The sequence below is a fragment of the Natrix helvetica genome (genome assembly GCF_964273705.1).
Source record: "Natrix helvetica genome assembly, chromosome: 1".
NCBI lineage: Eukaryota > Metazoa > Chordata > Lepidosauria > Squamata > Natricidae > Natrix > Natrix helvetica.
Window position 1 is genome coordinate 229,012,404 of NC_138548.1, and position 25,323 is coordinate 229,037,726.

General features: G+C 43.4%; 1 protein-coding gene across 2 annotated transcripts; it reads right to left on the reverse strand.

Annotated features, from left to right (window-relative positions):
* Nucleotides 1-4,124: 4,124 nt before the first annotated feature.
* LOC309382031 (protein Njmu-R1) lies at nucleotides 4,125-24,574 on the reverse strand. Of its 2 annotated transcripts, XR_014173615.1 has the most exons (11): nucleotides 24,261-24,574; nucleotides 22,533-22,607; nucleotides 19,634-19,759; nucleotides 15,076-15,218; nucleotides 13,715-13,770; nucleotides 11,353-11,472; nucleotides 9,634-9,698; nucleotides 9,367-9,506; nucleotides 7,903-8,006; nucleotides 5,223-5,754; nucleotides 4,125-5,122 (listed from the first exon to the last, which is right to left on the reverse strand). XR_014173615.1 is itself a non-coding variant. In XM_081933477.1 (10 exons), exons 1-10 carry the CDS (start codon nucleotides 24,401-24,403, stop codon nucleotides 5,545-5,547), a joined length of 1,182 nt encoding a protein of 393 aa, XP_081789603.1. In that variant the 5' UTR covers nucleotides 24,404-24,574; the 3' UTR covers nucleotides 4,125-5,544. The 2 variants fall into 2 exon arrangements, 1 of the variants encoding a protein (XP_081789603.1); XM_081933477.1 differs by having other exon boundaries at nucleotides 4,125-5,754.
* Nucleotides 24,575-25,323: the final 749 nt, after the last annotated feature.

Sequence of the window (25,323 nt, forward strand, 5' to 3'; positions counted from 1 at the left end):
CAATGTGTAGATAGGTCTCTATCTTTCAAAGAGCTGCATTCACCATTTTTCAAGCTGATGTTTCATAAACACAGCCTGCTCTTAAATTGATGCCACCTCTCCAAGGGAGTGAACATTAGTATCGTTTAGTATTGTGGGGTTTTTTTAAAAAAATTATGCTAGGCAGAAAGATATCTGTAGATGAAGAGGTGTTTTTTTTTTTTTTTTGTCGAAACTTTCTTACGACTTTTTAAAAATAATATATTGTTCCAGGAAGAAAGATATTCCTGCCTAGAGTTTTGAGAACTTCCCCACTGAGGGATTGTGGGAGACACAACACACTTAGAATCATTCAGAGTGGTTTTGAGATCTGCTACAACTTCTGGGTGTCTTTTGAACTGAACACCCCCCAAAAGGGAAAATGTTGCAAAGCCTGAACAGCTTTTGATAGCTGGTTTATAATCAGGAGTACAGTTTGCCAGAGGAAAGGTACGGATGAGAGCGCTTAACCCTTTGGTTTATATATCTTACATGTTCTTCCCTTCAAGTGTTTTGATTCAGCCTGCTTTTTAACCAATCGAAGAAAATGAAACTGGGTATTCAGTCTTGTTTCTTAGTAAAGGAAGGCAGGAACAGCTGCCTTCTCTATAAATTATAATTTGGTGCCCTTTTGGGGTTCAGATGCAAGGACCGGTGAGTCCTAGATGTGTGTTTAGTATTGGAAACAGAGTAGAACTGATTCTGGTCAGAAATGAATGGTTTTGTGCCATAGGAACAAATGTTGTATCCTTAAATAATAGCAAAACATTACAATCAGAAAGGTGCAGGGTTTTTTTAACAAACCAGATGGCCAAAGGCAAGAAAGAAACCAGGATCCCCAAATACATCTTGGTTCCAATCTGTACTATGAACCACTGTTTAAATTAGGTGAAGGTGAAACGGGTTACTTTTCCCAGCTTCATTGGCTCCCCCAAAAATATAATCAACAGGAGTTGTAGTCCCAAGTATCTGGTTTCCTACCACTACTTTAGTCCGATTCAGACATCTTGGGTAACTGTGGTTTAACAAGGAAAATCTCACAGATAAAAGGGAATTGTTCACAATATTTCTTCTCTTTATGTCTGAAGTAGTGAACTGTTCCATTAAGGTGTGTGGTTAATCAACACTTTCAATGTTCATGTCATATTCTTAAATAGTATCTGTTTCCCTGAAAATAAGAACTCCCCGGATTATAAGCCCAATCGGGCTTTTGAGCGCATGCACTAAAATAAGCCCTCCCCCGAAAATAAGCCCTTCCCAAAAATGCTGCACGGCAGCGCAGCCGTGAGGTGACCACGCTCGGTGCCTCCTGCACCTCAAAAATAATAAGACCTCCCCGAAAATAAGGCCAAGTGCTTATTTGGGGGATCAAAAGAAAATAAAACCCTGCCTTACATTTGGGAAAACACAGTAGCTATCAATTTCAAATGTGTTTAAAATATACTATGTTCACGGAAGTAATGGCAGAGCAACTTATCTCAGGAAATGATCCCAAAAGCTCTTCAGGTTGGTTTTCTGCTATTTAAACACCAGGTTTCTGGACAGGAAGGGGCAAAAAATGCAAGCTGATGGGGAAAGACATTGGGGCAGCTTTTTTTCCTAATTTGGCAAGGGGGATTTGCTGGCAGCAGTGTACTTCTCAACTGTACATAGCAAAATTAGCCTTTCAACATGAATCTCTCATATGCAAGAAAAAAAGGGGAGAGTTTAAATGTGCATGGGGAAAAAATAGTTACCCTCCAATATTACGCAACATTAAAAGGAACACTATAAAGGTCCTGCCGGGCCAAAGAAAGAAAACTAATTTGTCAAAAATGAAATTTAACTGGAGTGGTCATTTATGGTCTCCTAGTGCAATGGTAAGGGACAATATGGGACGCGGTGGCTCAGTGGCTAAGATGCTGAGCTTGTCGATCAGAAAGGTCAGCTGTTCGGCGGTTCGAATCTCTAGTGCTGTGTAACGGAGTGAGCTCCCATTACTTGTCCCAGCTTCTGTCAACCTAGCAGCTCGAAAGCACGTAAAAATGCAAGTAGAAAAATAGGACACCTTTGGTGGGAAGGTAACAGCGTTCCTTGCGCCTTTGGCATTTAGTCATGCTGGCCATATGACCATGGAGACGTCTTTGGACAACGCTGGCTCTTTGGCTTTGAAATGGAGATGAGCACCGTCCCTTAGAGTCGGGAACGACTAGCACATATGTGCGAGGGGAACCTTTACCTTTTTTAGTGCAATGATAAACACTTTTGAATGCATTGCAAAGCAACCATGAATTTTCCCCCATTAACCAACTTGCAAAAGTGAAACAAAATAGAATAAGAAGCCTGTGCTAGTGTTAACAAAACTCAGGGATTTCTGAATATTGGGCCTATTGGATACTCTTAATTTCACAGTGCATTGCTTTCTAAAATCTTCTTCCATCAGATTCCCTCCAGCTGTGCCGAAGTACAGTTATCTTAGGAACAGTTATTTTTGGTGATGTTGGCTGAGAATTTACAGATGTTGCCCATGTTGGGGGGGGGGCAGAGTGCTCTGGGTGTCGTTTCCTGATTTTGTATAGATGGCTAACGTAATCCTGGAGCTGTGTTAATCTTCTTCTATATATGAAGCCAAATGCCACTCACTCATCACGAAATCTCTAGAACTGTAAAAACCTGTTCCTCTTGGCTTCTAGGTGCTCGCTAAGAGAGGATTTTTCGAAATGACCATCAGATCATCAGTATTGCTTATACGGTATTATACTAACATGGATCGATGCTAAAGAGTTAGACATTCTACTCCTCCTCCCCACCTGAAATGAACTCTGTTCCAACTGCCAGTTGCCTTATATGGGAGTGGCCAGCGCGTGACTAATCCAGCCTGAGGGCTTGCCTAATCACATGGTTTCGTAGTAAAGCATGAGTATCCAGCTAGTATCCCTATAATGTTTTTAATTCAAAAATATTGAAGATAGGGGAGACGAACATTGGTTTCCTCATGCACATTCTTTCGAATGTGATATAAAGCATTAATCGTGCAATCACCATCATCATGTTCACCCAACATTCCAGTTATATTCTCCCTCAGCTGTGTCCTTCCATCAGCAATGCAAGTAATCCTCAACTTACAACCATTCATTTAGCAGCTGCTTGAAGTTACAATGGCCCTGAAAAAAAGGGACTTCCGACCGGCCCTTGCACTTATGACAGTCGCAGCATCCCCGTGGTCACGCGAGGGAAAATTCAGGTGCTTGTTATTTATGACGACAGTTGTGCTGTCCCAGGGTCATGTCATTTCCATTTGCTGCCTTCCCGACTTTTTTGACAAGCAGTCAATTGGAGAAGCCAGATTTGTTTAACGGCAGCATGATTCACTTAAACAACAGCAGCGATTCACTTAGCGACCCGTGGCAAAAAAAGGCCATAAAATTGCGTGTGGCTCGCTTAACGATGGAAATTCTGGATCTGATTGTGGTTGTAAGTCAAGGACTACCTGTATCGATCTTCCTTCCATTAAAAAAAAAAACCTTTTAAAGGAAGAATTAATAGTAGTGGTAACTATTTAGTCTGAGGACACCCAATCTACTTTTTTCCCCCAGGTGCTTGTTTCTTTCTTCTCTGCCAATTCTTGTGAACTTTCCTGGCTATCTAACTGTTCCTTTTAAATTTTGACCTCTGTATATCTCCTCACATTTTTCACAGCATGTAGGAATTTATTGCAATGTTTTCTGGTTGGTTCACATCTGCCCTTTTTTTTAAAAAAAATGACTACTTTCTACAAATAATTAAATTGTAAGCATTTTAGGGCTAAAGTTCAGTTTAATAATCTCAAACTATGAGCCTATTAAATAATACTTTATCTCAAACTGTATTCAAAATCCTTAGGACTTTGGGAACTCTCTTCCTCATGCTACTGGGCCCTGAATGAGAATTGGGTTTGTCATCCAACCCTCCCCCCTTCCCCACACTCAGCACACCTCTACCCCAAAATTCAAGTCCATCACCTCCACTGCTTACTAGTAGCAACTACTTTTCCTGTGTTCAGAGCAAGTAGTGAAATATGGCGAGGCAAACGAGATACATTCAATTTTTCAGAGTAGCAATGAACGGAAACGGGAACAAAGACAGCCTTGCTTGAAGGTGAATGCATTTAATGTCCTAATTACTCAACAGTTCCACGATTAAAGAAAGCTTTCTGAGCCTCTCCAAGATCTCCAAACAGAATGCAAATCAAGAGCTCACAGAATTTTACAGGTTGAATTTGTGCAGTAAAATTACATTAATGTTCGCCAAATTTAATACTCATTATTAGTCACTTGTGTTGATTCCACCGCCCCACAATGTACACTGAATTAGCAAATGCAAGAAGTATCAACCTTTATTTTCCTACGCAGTTAATATCTTCCTCTATGGCTTATTGTGATAGCACCAAAACGAAGTGATTCTGCCTTAAAAATATGCTGAATAGAATATGCTTTTCCCATCAAGGGCTATTCAAGCAAAGAGTGTGCTTGCAAAGCAGCATGATGTAAGAAATGTCAAAATATTTTTCTATCGTGTATGTAAGTATAGTTTTCCACGAACAATTTTTGTGCATAGATTTTATTTCGGATGTACTGTTCAGCTTTCTCTCACCCCCCACCCCCACCCCCAGCAAGTGGTTGATATAAGCATACCTCACCAAAACCCCATTATCTACAACTTGTAAAAATGGGGTCAAGTTTTACAAGTACAAATATAAATAACTAATAATTAATTTGACCAATGTGTAATTTATTTGGGGCTCCAAGTTCAGCCACCTTGATGGACTGAGAGAGGATGCATGCATTAAGATAAATAGCGTGTTGTTTGGGAGGTGTGTATGTGTCTCTGTGTGTGAAACAGCAAGATAGAATGGGAGAAAATCTATATGCTTGATCCAGATGTGCAGTTTTTCTGGTTTTGGCTAGCCAAGAAGCGGACATGTATCTGCTCATAAGCCATTTTGGCTTCTACACTGGCACTCCCTTCCACACAATTAATAATGATAACAAAGCCACGTACGCTTATTTGGTCTCCAGGAAGTATAGCCTGGATCCACACAATGCTGAAGTCTAGATCAAACCCCACTGTTCTTTGTCTATAGCAGCTGGGCCTTACTGAAAATTGCAGGTTAACACATAGGGACTGCAAGCTCTAGATTGATCCTGCTTTCGACTGTGGTGTATAAGGAAAGCCCAAAAGGATACCCCAGAGAAACAAACTGTGGTTTTACAAGCCAGACAGGCAAGAGACAGCAGGGAAGAGGGTGAGCGCCTGAACACACCGCTTGTTGTTCCCATACCAACAAATACCAATTTAACTCAACCTCACAGTAGATGCTGTGAGAAGGGTTTTCTTTTTTGGACCGCATGTTTGTGTATTGTGAGGAGCCGAGACTTGAGCGCAGCCCTCCATGGTAAGTTCCCATGATTTAACACAAAACTGGCCTGCACGCTCAAGCACGGTGATTCTACAGGGAAGCAGGCTGGGTTGGTACTGGACAAGCCGCCCTCGGTTCAGAAGGATGAGTTAAGCTCCCAGCTGGTCCCTCATGAATTCTTCCAGCACCCTGATGACATTCCGGGCTTCCTGCATTTCTGCGTATTCTACTTTGACAATCTTCAAGAGCACATCGCCGCTGCCGGAGTTTTTGAGAAACAGGTAGCACTTGAACAAGGCATAATGGCTCATTTCTGCCTGCCGGATGAACCGCTTCAGGTTGTTGATGTCCTGGATGGCCTGAAAAGAAAGCAGCCAACATGTACACCGGTGTCCTGATCCAGCTGAGAAAGCCTACACAGAAACCCAAGGTCCACATAGGGTCCCTTTGACGATATCATTGTTCTGGCTGAGGCTTCCCGAGAGCATGAAGCAAACTCCTGGTCCCAACAAAAACCCCTTTTATTCATTTACCGCTCATTCAACATCCAGCAAAGTCTTTCAAGGGAGGATTTACAGTCACAGGCCTTCTCTGGCTTGGAGAGCTGCCAGGCCGATATTTGCAAAACTTGGCAAGGCGTCTTGGAGAGTCACAAACCAATTAAGGGAACTCATTCTCTCCTGCAAACTCCACTCCCCTTTCGCTCCTCTCTGTCCGAATTTGCTGCCAGCTCTGCTGACGGACTACAACAGTCCCTAGGATAAAAGGCAGTTTCACACGGTCCACTGGGCAAGGAGAGAAAGGTGGATGACTTCCCCCCTACAGGGCAATCGGGGGCAGGCCGCTGTGGTACACCGCCAATAGATATGTTGTACACATACGGTGGTTCTTTGGATGCCCAATGTGAACTCGTGCACCTCCTGCACACACAACATTAGTATACAGGAATCAGGAGCAGTAAATGAGAAATTTAGGAGGAAGAACTTTAATCTAATCTAGTAGCTCTCAAAATAATTGGCACTCAAGGCACATCTCTCACAAGGAGGCCTATTATGTCTCGGTGGCACAGTGGTTACAGTGCAGTACTACAAGCTACTTCTACTGCCTGCCGGCTGCCTGCAATTCAACAGTTCAAATCTCACCAGGCTCCAGGTTGACTCAGCCTTCCATCCTTCCGAGGTGGGTAAAATGAGGGCCCAGATTGTTGGGGGCAATTGGCTGACTGTAAACCACTCAGAGAGGGCTGTAAAAGCACTGTGAAGCGGGATATAAGTCTAAGTGCTCTTGCTATGTTCAAAGGCAGTGGCCACCATGGCAAGGGCACAGCATTGCAGATTCTCTGGATCACATGGTGACTAGCTGCCGTTTGAGAGCTTATATAGGAGGAAAAGCAGACATTCTCCAATTAACAAATATTTAATTGGATAAATGGCCTAGATATTAATATATGGAACACTTATTCAACTCTGATGAATCAATGTACTTAAAACGTAATCTATAACATTTTAAAAAAATTCCTCGAGCCTTACAAAATTGATTACTTATTTCGATCATACATTTGCCACAGTATTATGTGTGCCTTCTATACAATGTTATTACTGCTCTCCATGTGCTCTACAGGTAGTCCTCGACAACTGCAATTGAGCCCCAAATTTCTGTTGCTAAGCGAGACAGTTGCTAAGTGAATCTTGCCCGACCTGCCTTGCCAAATTTGTTAAGTGAATCACTGCAGTTGTTAAGTTAGGAAGACAGTTGTGAAGTGAGTCTCTCTTCCCCATTGCCTTGGCTTGGTCCCAGTAGGGGATCACAATGACCCCCAGGGCACTGCGGCCGTCCTAAATATGAGCCAGTTGCCAAGGGTCTGAATTTTGATCATGTGATCAGGGGGATGTTGCAATGGTCATAACTGTGAAAAACGGTCATCATCCATATTTTTCAGTGCCATTGTAACTTCAAACGGTCACTAAACGAACTGTTGTAAGTTCAGGGCTACTTGCATACCTTAACAATAAAGAAATAATAAATATTCTGTGTTCCTAGAAGGCATGGCTGTCGTTCTGGCAGCATGAAATCACACAGGCAAAAGCCACCCTTTGTAACATGGGATTCTTGCCAGGCTGAAGAGGAACAATACGGACTCAAGATTGCGTTCTTTTAGAACAAATATACTTGAGCAACAATTGTTGTGTCTCAGGATGAAGATCCAAGCCAGTGGGGTTTGGTTAAAAAACACCCAATCCAGTAGTATTAGAACAACAGAAACTTTGTCACTAGTTTCAATTGGTTATTAATTTAAACCCAATTCTTTGTCTAAAATAGATTATGATTTGGGGGTTGGGAAGCACGTGAGACTCAAAACAAATTCTAGTACACAAAAGGTTGTATCTACCACTATTTCTAACCATCACAAATCACAGCCACCTCTACGCCAATGCTCCAGCCGATGAATTTGGACTGCAATTCTCGTTGAACATTATTCATCGTTCTTGCCCAACACAGATAGTTACCTTCAATTTAAAGTTTTCCAGTATTTGCCGAAAAAGGAAGGGATTCCCCCCTTCGGAAACATTCAGAAATGCTTGCGTCCAATCTTCACAGAACCTATTTGTTCCTGAGACATTTGTTGGAAAAAAGAAAAATCTTATTATTTCACTTAATACAGTAAATTTACAAATGTCTTCAAAGTTACCTGAAAAAGGGGTTTTGTACAAGACACAGATATTCCTTATGTACTTACAAAGGAAGACAGTATTATGGTTTCCTGAGACTTCAAGAATGGACCAGCCCAGGATGCTGCTCTTTGGCCATCAATCTCGCAATGGGAGATAAATAAGGGTCAAAATTTAAATGATCACTCTTATCCAGGCAAATTATGGAAAGACTCAACTCTCTGGAAAAGGCTCTAATGTTGGGAAAGGTGGAAGTAAAGAGGACGATGAGCAACAGCAAGGTTTGAAAGCCAATATGGTTGAATGACTCAATTAACCAGGCTAGAAACTAGGAAACTGTGAGTTCTAGCCCCACCTTAGCCATGAAAGCCAGCTGGGTGATTCCAGTCCCTGTCTCTCAGCCAATCCAACTCACAGGGTTGTAGTTGAGGGGGAAATAGGAGGAGGAGGAATCATTACTGTTTACCGTCTTGAGTTATTTATAAAAAATACTAGCTGATAGCCCGGTGTTGCCCGGGTATTTATTTATTTATAGGGGGACAATGTCCTGCCCAAACGTAATTTCTAATGTTAGATTTTCCCCCTTACCAGAGAGAGCCCCCTTGTGGAGTACTGTGAAGTTGTTACCATGGCAACTTCACTATGCTGTACAGTAGGAGCTATTTTAAGGCACAACAGGCTGTATCTTAACAGAACACACACCCCAAGGTGTGTTAGGGGTATCGTACCCCCACATTTTTTTCCAGAGAGTAAGTCATCTGTGTACTAAGTTTGGTTGAAATTGCTCAAGGCATTCACACACACACACACACACACACACACACACGTTTATATATATATACAATAACGTGGATGGACTCAGTTATAACGGTAATGAGTGCATCATTGGGGGCCATGAAGGTGGTTACTAGGAGTTGTGGTTACTAGGAGTTGAAAAGCTCTTCGGCTTTGAAATGGAGATGAGCCCTGCCCCCTAGTCAGGAACGACTAGCACAAATGTGCAAGGGGAACCTTTACCTTTACCTTGACCTAATCAAAATCTCTTAGTGGTCCACCATCATAAACTTTCCAAATCTGGTAATCGATTTGCTATATTTGAATATATAGCATAGTATATGAGTATAGTAGATTAGTGCAAGATGAAGGCTAGACTACAGTAAGGCTAGACTCAAATAAGACTGTCTGCCTTAAACAACTGTCTTTGTAGAGAGGTCTAAAACAACACCAGTTTATCAACATTCCTTGTGCTAATATTACTGAGCAGGACTTGGATGCTAGAAGTATCTCCTTCTGTAAGCTTACCTGCACCATGGAAGCAAAGCTGTGGGCTATTCAAGTCAATCACCACGGATTTGCATTGCTCCTCTGTAGCTGCGGCTGTGCATAAGGAGGTTGTCATCATTTCCCTGACCAGAGCTTGAAGACTTGCTGCTCGAAGGAACCTGGGAAAGAAGGTAAAAGGGATTTCCAGGATGTATAGTCATTGGGCAAGTTCTATTAAGCAGCTATCTCAAGAGGAGCAAGGGTGCCCCTGGGAAATACCATCTTGAGGGACTGTAACTTTTTTACCTGTTAATATCCTTCTCTGTCTTTTCTTCGGATCCATTCACTTCAACAGGAGTGCAACTCAGAGCCTTGAAAGAGCAGACCCAATGTCACTACTTGGTATATTGACATATCTTTAGACTACAATACTATATGCTCTTTAGCTGCCTCGGGAAACACTTGGCTCTACTGCCAAGTTGATGTAAAGGATTATGCCGTTATCAACTAGCAATTGCATGTTCAACAGGTGTCAGTTGAACATCCGTCAGTTGTTGTTCTTCTCCTTCCTCTTCCTCACCACTCAGAATGTACATGTAGTCCTCGACCTACAACCACAATTGGAGCCCAAAATTTCCACTGCTAAGCAAAGCAATTGCTAAGTGAGCTTTGCCCTATTTTGTGAAATTTTCTTTTGGCTACGGTTGTTCAAATGACTGCTGTTGTTCATTAGTAACATGGTCGTTAAATGAATCTGGCCTCCCCATGGACTCTCTGCTTGTCAGAAGGTTGCAAAAAACAATTGCATGACCCTGGGAAACTGCAGTAAGTCATAAATACATACCAATCCCCTTGAATTTTGATCATGGGGATGTCGCTATGGTTATAAGTGTGAATACTGATCAGAAGTCACTTTTTTCAGAGTTGTTGTAGCTTCGAGCTAAATGAATGGTTGTAAGTCAAGGACTATCTGTAGATGTAAACTCCCTGGCCTCCATTTTAATGTTAAACAGCTTCAGTTGTATTAAAATGATAATGGGCAAAGGCAAGAGGGCTTCCTGATGAAGCAGGAATTTGACCTCAAATAATGGCAAACTAGAGCCAGTTTGGTGTAGTTGGAGCTAGGAGTTCTAGTCCCGCCTTAGGCATGAAGTCAGCCTTGGGCCAGTCACTCTCTCAGCCCTAGGGAGGAGACAATGGCAAACCGCTTCCAAAATCTTGCTAAGAAAACCGCAGGAACTTATCCAGAGAGTCACCAAGTGTCAACGCTGAATCAAAGGCCAAAAAAAATCAAGAAGACTCTATTGAAAGAAGACCTTATTTCTGGCATCCCATCTATTTTACTCTCTCTCTCTCTCATATCTGCAGAGAAACTGCTTTTCAAACTGTCTGAGCTAAAAGCCCTGTCTAAGCATAATTGAATGTATACGTTTAAAAACATGTAAATCAATTCCAGCTGCAGTAAGGGAAACTCATGTGTCTAAAACTGCTGGCCCAATTTTAAAATGAATTACATATACAACTTAAAGCTAGTGCTCCTTAAAACAAGGGTGTTATTACCATGTTATTCAAGTTGTCAAAACCTTCCCACAAACAGCCCCTTGCAGTGTAGTTGTATTGTGTTGGGGGGGGGGTGTGCACTGAGGGAGCTCAACCAATCCCACTGTACATGTGTTGTGCACTGAGAAATAAAGTATTATTATTATTTTAGCTACGTTGTGTTCCTTTCCTGATGGTAAAAAAAAAAAATATGGAAGGACAGCAACTGCCACATCAAGTCATCTAGTGTGCGCCTCCCCACCCCAAGCCCGCCCGGTAAAATTCCAGGAAAGAGGCACATGCTAGACGACATGACGCACAATTAAAGATTGTTTGAAGCAGTGAAGTCTTATTTGTACACACTGTGAACTATCACAACGGTTGCAGCTAAAGCAATGAATAAACAAGGCAAACCGTTCAACCAGAAACCCAAACAAAAGCACACCACAGAGATCCAGGGCGGAGTGAACATTGTGTGGTACTCACAGCATGTAACACAAAGGCAAGTTTCTCCTGGAAAAGCTTCACCACCCTCTGAATAGGGCACACCAAATCCTCAAACCAGGTCTTCAGGAGCGGTTGAAGGCAGGTCTCCGGGTTGCTTTGCTGGCCCCAATTGAAATAAACAGTGGATCATTCTACAAGGTATGGGACTGTGAAGGGGAACTCAGTGAAACAACTCGGGACAGCTTCTTTGGAAAGCGTTGATTGCTTTTCAGCCATTCCCTATTCCAGAGCCTATGAAATTTCCCTTGGGGCTAATTTGCTATCTTGAATCCAGAAAGTGAGTGAGAAGTAGCAGCATAATAGCTTATCCAAACAGTTGTATTGAGCTCACCCAGGCATACGGGCAGGAGAGTCCCTCCTCCCCGGTCTGTCTTTTTTAACAGCTATCTAGTCCTCTTGTTCTATTTTGCAAATTATTCTGGAAACTGCTAGAGATGGTAAAAAGGGTTTATGGTGCATCACAATAAGCTACATTCCACAAACACCACCCCAGGACAAGCTCTGTGTGTGTGCGCGCACACACACACACAAAACGGGTGTTAGGAGTTTTTATTGAGGCTTCCAAGCCCAAATTACTTTCCCCAGTAATTCCTTGCGGCAGTACTAGCCCACAGTGTAAAGACCAGGCAAGTCCACTCCGCAAAGGCAAATCCCCAACAAGGCATCCCAAGCTATTGTAAAGACAACCTCTATGTAATCTGCCAACTAGAATAGATACTTCTTTCAAGATTTCTCTTTAGAGAGAACTGTTTTAGCAGCATTCAGAAGTTACACATCCAAAACTAAGAGAGATTCTGAAGTGTTGGATGTCAAAGCGTCAAGCACTTAGACTTATATAACGCTTCAGTGCTTTACAGCCCTCTGTAAGTGGTTTACTGAGTCAGCATATTGTCCTCAACGATCTGGGTCCTTATATTATCGACCTCAGAAGGATGGAAGGCTGAGTCAACCTTCAGCCTGGTGAGATTCGATCTGCCAAACTACTGGCAGCCGGTGATCAGCAGAAGTAGCCTGCAGTACAGCACTCTAACCACTGCGCCACCACGGCTCTCGGTGGCAGGTGGATGACACAGCACTTCTTAGCTTGAATTATGTCCAATGTTTTCACAGAGATAGTAGGAAATATGAGAATCTTGAGACTCTCCATATGATCACACTCATAAAGAGCTTGGTTTCCATAGAACCCAGGTCGAACCTATGGCACATGTGTGCCAGAGGTGGCACGCAGAGCCCTCTCTGTGCGCATGCACGCCGTCGCCCCAGCTCAGCTCCACTGCGCATGCACGCACACCTCCCGCTGGCCAGCTGGTCTTTAGGTCTCTGCCACGCATGTGGGAGGCAGGGCGCATGCAGGGGGAGATCATGTGCGCATCTGCGTGGAGAGCATGTGAGGGGCTGTGTGCGCATTGCATTTTGAAGGTTCATGCGCGCAAACGCACTCCCGTGCATGCACTTTGGGCACTCAGTCTGGAAAGGGTTAGTCATCACTGCCATAGAACAACCATAAACACTGAATTCTTGAAGGCCAGTTTTTTTTTTATTCTGAAGCTACAGAAACTCTCTAGAACGGGGATGTCAAACTCAATGCCCGCGGACTGGATCTGGCCCACGGGGTGCTTAGATGTGGCCGACACACCCTGAAAACAGTAAAAAACCAGCCCGCAGTGCCTCTGCAGGCAAAAACGGAGCTGGGGAGGGCCACACGCATCCTCCCTGAGCTCCGTTTTTGCTAGCAGGGGGTTGCAGGAGGCCGTCACGGCTAAAAACGGAGCCTCGATGAATGATGTTGAGCTGGCCACGCCCCCCTCCCATGGTCAAACACAACCCTGATGCGGCCCTCAATGAAATCGAGTTTGACACCCCTGCTCTAGAAGGACACCATGCAGATAACACTGGAAACCGCTAAGAGAGTGTCAAATTAGCCTGTTTCTCTTCCAACTACAAAGTAGCAAACAACAGAAAGTAGTTGCTCTCATGAGTAACTTAGAAAAGCCAGATCCCTGTCCTATTCTACCGCTGAGATGCTCAGAAAATAGGCCCGGAGCACACCAATGCATGGGAATTGAGATAAAGCTCCTTTAATTGAGATTTCTCTAATGCCTCCTTAAGCGATTGAGGATCGTGAAAATCAAACTGTCTTCCTCACCATGTCTTCATTATCCTAGGTAAACAATTCTGATTAGGGATCTTCACAGGGAACTCAAAATAACTTCAAGCATCTCAGTTTAACAAGCAGCTTATAAAGAAACCAACATTTCCCATCTTGTAGAAGGGGGGAAAAAGAGAGAGAAAACCAAAATTATTAACAGCAACAGACAGTTACCTCTTCATCAAGACTTACCTGTGAATCTAAACAAGTCTTCATATCTTGAACGTATCCATCCAGCTCAAGTCTGAATGTAACACTTTTAAGGAAGCAATGCTTCAGTTCTGCCTAATCCCTAGGTTTAACTCATCTTATAATTGATGTGCTGCTACAAGCCTGTTAAAGATATTTTAAACATCCAGATACAGGTAGTCCTCAACTTACAACAGTTCATTTAGTGACCGTTCACAAAGTTTCAACGGCATGAAACAAGGAACTTGTGACCGTTTTGCACAACTTACAACTGTTGCAGCAACCCCATGGTCACATGATCAAAATTCAAATGCTTGGCAACTGGTTCATATCTATGACAATTGCAGTGTCCTGGGTTCATGGGATCAGTTTTTGAAACCATCTGACCAGCATAGTCAATGTGGAACCCAGGTTTACTTAACAACCCTGTTATTAACTTAACAAATGCAACGATTCACTTAACAACTGGGGCAAGAAAAGTCATAAAATGAGGAAAACTCACTCAATGTTTCACTTAGCAACATAAATTCAATTGTGGCGGCAACTTAACCTGTATTTATTTTTGTCTGTCTGTCTGTCTATCTATCTAGAGGTGTTGTGTGTGTGTGTGTGTGTTTCAGCATAACTCTGGAATGCCTTGAGCAATTTCAACCAAGCTTAGTACACAGATGACTTATCCTCTGGAAAAATATATTGCGGGGGTAAGCCACCCCTAAAACCCTTCGGGGTGTGTGTTGTGTTAAGATATAGCCTGTTGTGCTTTAAAATGGCTTCCACTGTACAACGCAGTGGAGTTGTCATGGTAACGGCTTCCCAGTACTCCACAAGGGGGCTCCCTCTAGTAAGGGGGAAAATCCAACATTAGAAATTACGTTTGGTCCGGTCATTTTCCCCCCTATGAATAAATACCCGGGCAACGCTGGGTTATTGGCTAGTTTATTTATAAATTTTATTGGCTGCCCATCTTACCATAGGGTAACTCTGGACGGCTTAGAGTGACATCTTAGTTAAAAGAAAAATGTGAAAATCAAACCTTACAACCAAAGACACATGGGGGAGGGTGGGGGCAGAGTGAGGGGGTGGGGAGGTGGGATGTGTTACTGCTCAATCAACCACCTCCGCTGCGCTGATCCCCCCCTTCCTGGGGCTACAAGCCAACTGGCACAGCCATCTTTAGGTCCTTACGAAAAGATAAGGAGGGTATAACTGATATTCTCAGAAGCCTTAAAAATGATTTGGGAATGTGCATGGCCTCTGGCCTAATTTAAGAGAACAATGGGAACCATGGGAATTAAAATAAAGAAATAAAAGGACTTTCCTCCTCCATCCCCATTTTAACCCAGGCAGAAACATAGGAAAAGGATATAGTTCAAGTCCCTTCTCGGAGCCTCCTAAAAAACAGATGACGTACTCCAAAGGACTCTCTCTCGATTCAGGATCAGCTCCTTCTGCACATTTTTCCGGCTGGAGCACGCAGTAATAACAACCAACTCGAGTTTCTGGAATGCTGAATTAATCACAGAATGGTTGCACCAAATCAGTGTAATGCTGTGTTTCACACTGCAGTTTGCCTGTTTATCGATCTCATGACAAATGAAGCCCTTATTTTAATTCAGTCGGAATCAACCTCCAGAGGCAAGAATCTTACACAGGTTCTTAACTCCAGTCAATACACTTCGCTTCATATTTCTGTCAACCTCCTGATTCTACTTACTTTCCCTCAGACCAGTGGCGGTGAATGGAAAGCCAAATCACCCACCTGCTTGCTCCTCCTGTGTTCAGGTGGTCCTCAATTTACAAGCATCCGTTTAGGGACCACTCCAAGTTATAACGGCACTGAAAAAGTAATTTATGCCCATTTTTCACGCTTGCGGCCCTCACAGCATCCCTATGGTCGTGTGATCAAAATTTGGGCGCTTGGTAATTGGCATGTACTTATAGCAGTGGAGGATTCCTAACCGGTTTACTACCGGTTCGCTGAGCACGTGCGTGCGCAATTGAACAAAAATTATTAAGAAAAACAACAAAATAGCTGAAGAGCGGCAATTCAAGCTGCTGCCCTGGATCACCTGGGCTTCTGAAGCTGGAATAAAGGTACGGTATTTTTCGGAGTATAAGACCCACCTTTTTCCCTCAAAAAAGAGGCTGAAAATCTGAGTGCGTCTTATACACTGAATACAGCATTTTTGGCCTCCCGAAACCCTGCCTCCTTTACAAAAATGGATGTGCAGAGGGTTTCGGAGGCCTGCAAAGTGCTCCTGGGGGCTGGGGAAGGCAAAAATAAGCAAACAAATGGGCCATTTTTTGCTCATCCCCCCCCCCCCAGCCTCCAGGAGCATTCTACAAACCTCCTAAAGGCTATGTATGCCCTTTTTTTGGCAAAGAGGGTTTGGGAGGCCTGCAGAGTGCAAAAACTTATTCTTTTAATTTACTCTTCAAACTCTTGGTGCGTCTTATACTCTGGTGCGTCTTTTACTCTGAGAAATACGGTAAGTATAACCCAGTGGCAGATGGGGGCAGGCCCACTTTTTTAAAAAAACAGAGCACTGGTTCGCTCTCTGTTTGAAGGCAGCACTACCAGGTCAGGAGAACTGGTCCGAATCGGTAGGAACCCCCTCTGACTTGAGGTCAAGCGATCGCCATTTTGTAACCTTCTCAGCTGGCTTCCAAAAAGCCAAGTCAATGAGGATTCGCTTAATGACCATGTGATTCACTTAACAACTGCAGTGATTCACTTAACAACGGTGGCAAAAATTGCAAACGCGGCAAGACTCACTTAACCCCCTCGCTTAGCAAATTTTGGGACCACCTGTAATCTGTAAACATGAAGTGGATTAAATAAAGATACAACATAGTCAAAATGTGTGTTTTAACAACAAAAAACTGCTACTCCTCCTCCCCCCAATGCATTTGTGTGGAGCTGACATTTGGCAGTTCCCTGGGTAGATCTGGTCCCTAGAAGTGATTATGCCTGCTTTTTAAAAATTCAGTGGGTCAAAGAATGGTATGAATGGAAGGAAGTGTAATTAAGACAGCCATAGATGAGATGAGGCATTCGTGGCTTCCTTGTATAGCATTCTAGTACCAGGGAAGAAATGTGGGGTGGGAAGCAGAGACCGATAATTTCTCTTGGGAAGTTCACTCTGTATTTCCAAATTTTCCAACCAAACCCAATATGTGCTTTTCAAAGGATACAATGTTCATTACACTGATTAGATGAATTAATCAAATGATGCTTAAATACTGTTAAATATTCTTAGGAGAGCAAAAGGAAACACTCTCATGAAGTCTATTTCTGCTGGATAAAAGGTAAATGTGCTAGTCGTTGCCGACTCCAGGGGGCGATGCTCATTTCTGTTTCAAAGCCGAAGAGCCAGTGCTGTCCGAAGACGTCTCCGTGGTCATGTGGCCGGCATGACTAAATGCCAAGGGCACACGGAATGCTGTTACCTTCCCACCAAAGGTGGTTCCTATTTTTCTACTTGCATTTTTATATGCTTTCAAACTGCTAGGTTGGCAGAAGCTGGGACAAGTAACGGGAGCTCATTCCATTACGCAGCACTAGGGATTTGAACTGCCGAACTGCCGACCTTTCTGATCGACAAGCTCAGCATCTTAGCCACTGAGCCACTGCATCCCTCGATAGACTCTTGTTATTTTCTCGACAACACTATGGACGTAATTCGCCCCTGCCTTCCAATTCCCAGACTCATCGCTAGCTTAGCAGTTCCGGCTTGTTCAGGATCCAAATCTTTCCTCCTTAGCTTTTCAAGGATGATCAGGCACCAGTATTAGCTGTGCTATTCTTAATAAGTTCAGTCTCCCCCCCCCCTCCAAAAAAAAAAAACACTGCAAAGAGTGCACAACAGGCAATACTTCAAAAGTGATTTAGGCTCTAATCATATAAATAGTAATCCATTAACCTGGGAATAGCCCCATTAAATTGGGAGTTCCTTTTAAATAGAGCTGGCTAGCAGTGATGGGCAACCTGTAAAACCCAGCCATCCCATTTGGAACACTGCAGCACCCATTTTGGTGGCAAAATTATTCTTTTTCAGTAGCACTTCTTTTTAAGGGAAGGGAGGGAGGGCTCTTGGGTTGAAGCTGCAATTTCGGCCAGTTTTTCTGATAAAAGTGATTTGCCTGCCAGAAACCTCCTATTCTTGTTTCTATCTTTATCCCATCCTAATTTCTGCAAAAACAGGCAAGTAATTTGCTCATTTGAGCACTATGGGTGATTGGGACATGGAATTGTAGCCTTGAGCACTGCAGCCCCCGCCCCTCCCGCCCCCCATCACGCTGCGGTATTACAAAATGAGGAAACGTCTGCACAATTCTGACGCAACAGCCCTCTGCCTGCCTGCCAGTGTGATGAAACAATTAACGGATACTCTTGCACTTCCCGGTTGGGAAAACTGCCACCTTCCATCAGGTGTTGCTAAAATATTATTCCCATCAATACCAGCCAGCACACAGCCAGTGGTGCAAAATGCTGGGAATTGTCGTGCAGCGGGCCAGAAGTTGTCTTAATCCCTTGTAACACTTCACATGCAGTGATTACAGCTCCCTGGATACACTAGTTCCAGTATCTATTTTAATGAGATACAGAAAAGCCAACCTTCCTCCCCACCCTCCCCAAAGGGCTAGCCCTTGCAGTGGCATATGCAGTGGCCCATTAAATTTCAACATTAAATATATATCCAGGTATCTAGCTCACTATCAGGGTTCAGTCTCAGCCAGTGGTTCCCAATGGGGAGCCCACGCCCCACAGGGGGGCAATTTGATTTTTAATGGGGGCAAATTGAACCTTGTTTAAACAAAGTTAATAGCCTTTTAGGCTTCCTCCGCACGAGTAGAGTTCACTTTTTGAATAGAGTAAGAATTATACGTCACCGGGGGGCGGGGATGGGGGGATCAGGATTTTAGAGGTGCTTAGGTGGCGCATGGCCAAAAAAAGGTTGGGAACCACTGGTCTAAGCTTATTGTACCTGTTTTCATTGATCAACCGAGCATTCATTGAATGATAAGTGAGATGAAGTTTACAGTTCAGAATTCAGAACATATGCGTAGTCTCATGTTTAAGTTCTTGAAACCCTTAATTTGACAGTTATTAAATCGGTCATTAAAAGCTTAGACAATGAGTATATGAATATAAATAGTCCTCAACTTTAATGGCTACTCACAGTTACAATGGCCCTGAAAAGAGTGGCCTATGACTGTTTTCCCACACTTATGGCCATTGCAGCATCCCCATGGCCACATAATCAAAATTCAGATGCTTGGCAACCGAGCCATATTTATGATGGTTGCGGTGTCATGTGGGGTCATGTGATTCCCCTGTCGACACTTTCTGACAAGCAAAGTCAACAGGGAAGCCAGATTCACTTAACAATCGTGTTACTAACTTACAACTGCAGTGATTCACTTAACAACGGTGGTAAGAAAGGTCGTAAAATGGGGCAAAACTCACTTAACTGCCTCATCCTAAGGGCAGAGATGTTGGCTCAAAGCTCCTTTGTTAAGGACTGTGATTTCCACATCTTGTAAATTTAGCTCTGTTGGAATGACAGTTAAGAAAAAACAAACAAACCCAGAGGATCAGGATCACTGAAAGCCACTCTAAAAGCCAGATGTTTTTTTTTTTTTGATATGGTGGGGTAGAGGGAGAGAAGAAGTTGTTTTATTTTGTGCTGCAACCAGCGATTTTCAGACACTTCAAAGGCAGGACAAGGATGAGACAATTCAGAAATAAATAGCACAATTCAATCTTTGACTTGTAAAACAAAACTTAAAATTACACCCCTAGTTTAATTTGATTACTCACACTTTAGTAAAATGGTATCACTAATTTATTAAGAAAGCTACAATTAATTAAAATTGCTTGAGATGACTGGACGTCTCAGTCCATATCTATAGCCTTACCTCAACTCGACAGATATAACATTGCCCATCCCTTCAAACAAAGCTCCTTTGTTAAGATGCTTGGCCACCAAACAACGCAACTCCATCTCAGCTTCAGTTGGTAAATTAGTGTCCACCAATGAAAGGCTTTGTAAATGAAATAAAAAAAAACAACAACCCATCATTATATCTATCGTTATATCTATTTAGTTAGATTATAGAGTTGCAAAGACCAGCTAACCACAACCAGTCATTCATAGTTGAAATTAAATGTCGAGCTTTCAAAACAAAAGATGCTACTTCCAGTTGGATAAGAAGTTACAAGCATGTCCCATTTAAATAAACAATCAAAACATGACTTGGAGTAAAACCCAGAGCTACAAAGTTGCACACTTCAGTCATTTTGCACTACGGTACAACTCCATGTGTTTCAATGAGCATGAATAATGGATGGGAATGAAAGCATGGAACAGAAGACCACAGACTTCTCAACTATATTTTCCTTGATTTGGTCTCCTCCACACAAATATTTTCCCCCTTTCTATAATATCCTTATTCATGTCTCATACCAGGAGCAGGAATTCCACTTGTAATGGCAGCAGTAAATTCAGTTTCTTTTTAAAGGAAGTATCTATTCTTAGAATAGTGATGAATTTTTCACAAAGCTGAGAAATAAAATATATACTACCATATTTTTCGGACCATAAGATGCACCATTTTTCCTCAAAAAAGAGGCTGAAAATCTTGGTGTGTCTTATACACTGAACACAGCATTTTTTGCCTACTGAAACCCTGCCCCCTTTACCTAAATGGCCGTGCAGAGCCTTTAGGAGGCTTATAGAGTGCTCCTAGGGCAGTGATGGCGAACCTATGGCACACGTGCCACAAGTGGCACGCGGAGCCATTTGTCAGGGCACGCGAGGCGCTGCCCTGTCAGCTGGGTTCACCTTTTTAAAAGCTATTTTTTGCCTTCCCCAGGCTCCAGAGGCTTTATAGGAGCCTGGGGAGGGCGAAAAGAGCCTCCCCCGCACCCTCGGAGGCATCAGGGACCGTCCCTGAAGCCTTCGGAACGCTTAAAACGACCCTCCGAGCAAACCGGAAGTGACTTCCGGGTTGCTCAGAGGGTGGTTTTAAGCGCTCCGAAGGCTTCAGGGAAGCCTCTGGATGGTCCCTGAAGCCTCCGGAGGGCCTCCGGAGGGTCGGGGGAGGCTCTTTTCGCCCTCCCCAGACTCCTATAAAGCCCCTGGAGCCTGGGGAGGGCGAAAAAAGCATGTAAAAATGGGGGGGGTCGTGCGTTGTGTGCGCATGCGCACTGTGGGGGGTCACGCGTTGCATTATGAGTGCGGCACGCCCGCACTCGACCCCCCTGCGCTCCCCCCACTTGTGGCACGCGAGCCAAAAAAGGTTCGCCATCACTGTCCTAGGGGCTGGAGAGGGCAGAAATGAGTGAAAAACAGGCTGTTTTTTGCTCAATTTTGGCCCCACTCCCCGGGAGCACACTACAAGCCTCCTAAAGGCAATCCATGCCTTTTTGGGGAAAAAACAGGCTGTTTTTTGCTCAATTGTGGCCCCACTCCCCAGGAGCACACTACAAGCCTCCTAAAGGCAATCCATGCCTTTTTTGGGGGAAAAACGGACCCGTTTTCACAAAAAACAGGCCATTTTTGGGAAATGTGCAGAGTGCAAAAAAAATTTTTTTTTAATTTGCCTCTTCAAAACCTTGGTGCGTCTTATACTCTAGTGAAGGTGCAGTATCAGTGTGTGTTAATATAAGGCAACTGGCAGTTGGAACAGAGTTCCTTTCAGATGGGGAGAGGGAGTAGAATATCTAACTCCTTAGCATCAGAGCGTGTTAATATAATACTGTATAAGAAATACTAATGATCTGATGATCATTTTAAAAATCCTTTCTTAGCAAGCATTTAGAAGCCAAGAGGAACATATGTGCCAAATTTCAAGTTAGTAGCCTTACAGTTCTGGAGATTTTGTGATGGGTGAGTGGCATTTGCCTTTTATATATATAGATGAACTCTCATACTTCTTATATTAATTTGTCAAGCACAGAAATCAGGAGTCCAGGCAGTTGAAATGAACATAGGTTTATTGTATGCTAATGCTCTTCTCTACAAGAATCTGAAGTACTGAACCATCAAAACTAATTGGCGGTAAATAAGAGTCAATAGAATTCAAGGTGGGCTGGCATTAGATTCATAACTTGATTGTCATAAGACGGAAAGAGGAAGAGCTGCAGATCTGACAACAGTCTGATAAGAGGCAGCTTAGGCTCACAGAAGCAACATGGGCATGGCAAATATCTCGGAAGGCTCCCTCCCTAGTTTCTTGGATTGTAAAGGCAAATGGGAAGAGATTTGCAAGACTGATGACAGCCTTCTGAGGAATTCTAGGCAAGAAACACACCAAGTACTAGCTGCAATTTTATTTGTAAGGCGATATCAACATAATCTTGCTAGTCTGAAAGTACATCTCTTCCTCCTCCCTAAAAACTAGGGAGGATCCCTTCTGAGATGTTTGTCACACCATTAATTGCTTGTATCAACTCATTACAGAAAGAGTGGGAGATGAGTGCAATGCCAGGGGAGCAGAGTCATTTCCCACATGCTTGACAAATGGGCCTAGGAAACTAAGAAATCTTTGTCAAGATACCTCTTGCTAACTTTAAGCAGATAGTTTACACTGAGTTAGGGAACTCCTCAGATCATTGGGCCTTAACCTAATCAGAAACTAAAGCAGAGCCTTAAATCAGAGCCAGAAATAATTCACTTGTGCATTTGTAGTGCACCAAGTTAAATATTTGGTTAACAATTAAAAATGGTTGATCGGAACAAGTGATATGCACATGCCCGTCTGTTATAACAACCCAAGATACAGCATGCAAAACCTTTCCGCCAAGTTCATTTACCTGAAGTCCTCTGGAGATGTTTCAACTGATGATTTGCTTGGACTCCCAACATCACTGCCTGATCCTTGGTGTAATCTGAAAAAAGTCAAATTATGAATTTCAAGACCAAATGCATGTGGTTACAGAAAACTCAAAACACCTACCGTATCATATTGCTATCCTTGTTCTAAGGGAGAGGGGGTGAAAACTTGGAGTGGAAAGAGCAGATTGGGATTTCTGGGAATTAAATAGACAACTCCAGGAGTATTTTGGATTCACAATGGGCAAATGGCACCTTGTTTTGAGCAGCCCTCCGAACAGAAGAATGTGATAGTCCAAAATGTGATAACTCTAATGCAGTGTTTCTCAAACATGGCGACTTTAAGTCCTGTGGACTTCAACTCCCAGAATTCCCCAGCCAGCTATGCTGGCTAGGGGATTCTGGGAGTTGAAGTCCACAGGACTTAAAGTCGCCAAGTTTGAGAAACACTGCTCTAATGTATGACCAACATTTTAAAAGGCAATAGATACATTCATCAATCGACAGACCTACTGAAGTCCCATTTTTTTCTTGTTAATTCTGTCCAGAGACTGCTTGGACAAGTCCCTGCAGTTTTGAGGGCAAGGTTTTTCAGAAGCGGTTTGCCATTGCTTGCTTCCTAGGACTTAGCGACAGAGACTGGCCCAAGGTCACCCATCTGGCTTTGTATCTAAGGCAGGATTAGAATTAATGATCTCCTGGTTTCTAGTCTGAAGCATTAACTACTATACCACAGCAAACTGGCTCTCATTTACCTAATCATCATCATCATCATCATCATTTTAGCCACTGTCAATCCACTTTGCAGGATGAAGGCCTCTTTCACATGTTTCCAACATTACATCACAAGACAACATAGAAAGACCCGCACATGGATTAGACAACAAATGAAAGTATACGATATCATCAAGAGAGCAAAAAAAAATGGAAATGGGCTGGTCACATAGCAAGAAAGGCAGTCATAGAATGGATCCCACACAATGGTGGGATTCAGCAGATTCCGACCAGTTCTGGAGAAACGGTAACGGGAATTTTGAGTAGTTCGGAGAACCGGTGAATACCACCTCTGACTGGCCCTGCCTCCATCTATTCTCTGCTTCCTGAGTCCCAGCTGATTGGGAGGGAATGGGGATTTTGCAGTACCCTTCCCCTGCCACGCCCACAGAATTGGTAGTAAAAAAAAATTGAATCCCACCACTGATCCCACTTGATAAAAAGCATCCACAAAAAGAGCCCTAAAACAAGATGGATCAATGACATCAGCAAGCATTGCAGGCCCAATTGGGACGTGTTGGTTGAAAACCTGTATAATGATCACATTTCAAGGAAAATCAATGCCCCTGGGGGGGAAACAAGAGGCTAGATTTCAGGAGCAGATGTAACCAATCTACATGATCACAGATGGAAGCTAGAAACTGGACGAAAATAATTTGTTGGTTTTATCCCATCAACCATGTTTAACTTATCACCAAACATTTAATTTGGTGAAGCCCAGATGAATTGGAACAAGCAGCCCCCATCGCTCTCAGCCAACGGGGTGGGACGTCGGGAATGAATTCAATGCAAGACCCTCCCAGATTCGGAAAGGCTGGATTATCATGAAACCCTCTGAAGGATTGGTTAAGAGAGCCTTTTTATGGTTCAGGCTGGAGACACGGAGGGCGGAGAAAGCCTGCAAGGACCCGGCGGAGCAGCCCCCGCTCTCTTACCCGGAGCCTCGGTAGCCGTACAAGCAGTGGTAACTGTTGCTGCTACGCTCCGGTTTCCGTTCCTCGGGCAAACCGCCTCCCTCCTCGCTGCTCTCCAGCTCTCTCTCATCTCCGTCCACGGACTCCTGAAGGGAAGGCAACATCTTTGCTTGCGAACCGGGAGCGAAGAGAATCCGTTCCCCCTATTGCCGTACAGCGCAACGACCTATTCTCCTCGGCGCCGCACGTCTGTCCAGATCGCGTCACAAAGGTTCCGGTCACAAACATGTTGCCACGGGAGAGAGAAGACAGAGCCAGCCGTAGGCTCTTGAAATTGTTAAGGATGTTGCGGGGACATGCGCACCCCCCTCCCCACACGCGCGCGCGCGTGCACACGCACCTCTCTTCAAGACTCACGCTGGCTCAGTTAACATTCCCCAATTTTACGGATTTTTTTTTTTAAATCAGATCGGCAAGCTGGATTGGATCGGCATTAGCTTAATGAACAGAATCGAATATGAATGAGGAAGTAGAATGAAACAGAATAGAACGGAACAGAATAGAATACTTTCTTGGCCAAGTGTGATTGTCATTGAAATAAGTGGGATTACATTTACGGATCGCCTAAATAAAGTCATTCCAATTGAAAAACTTGTTTATATTTACTTCTGGCCTTTGGGCTATAATAAATGTAGCGAATAGCCCCTGGGCCTGTAATAGATTTGATTTACACACGAATTGCTGATCTCAGCAGAACTCAAAATAGGCAGATATATATATACGGTGGGACGGTCAAATTGTTAATTAGGCTTATCTAACCTAATGCATGCTCTTTTCTCAGAACCCTGATTTTTCGCAATTTTTAATGATAATACCGTTGGCTTCCCATTGAATCTCGTGGATTTATTTCCCGGCCCACACGTACAATATTGAGCTACATAAGCCTTCGAAGTTGAAGCGTTATCCGCGCTGCTTAAAAAAAAAATCTCACGAGTTGGAAGAATCTGATTCATTTGCAGAAAAAAATCTTATTCAGGTGGCACATGAAAATCACACCATCATTATTTCTAAACTAGGGAACGAC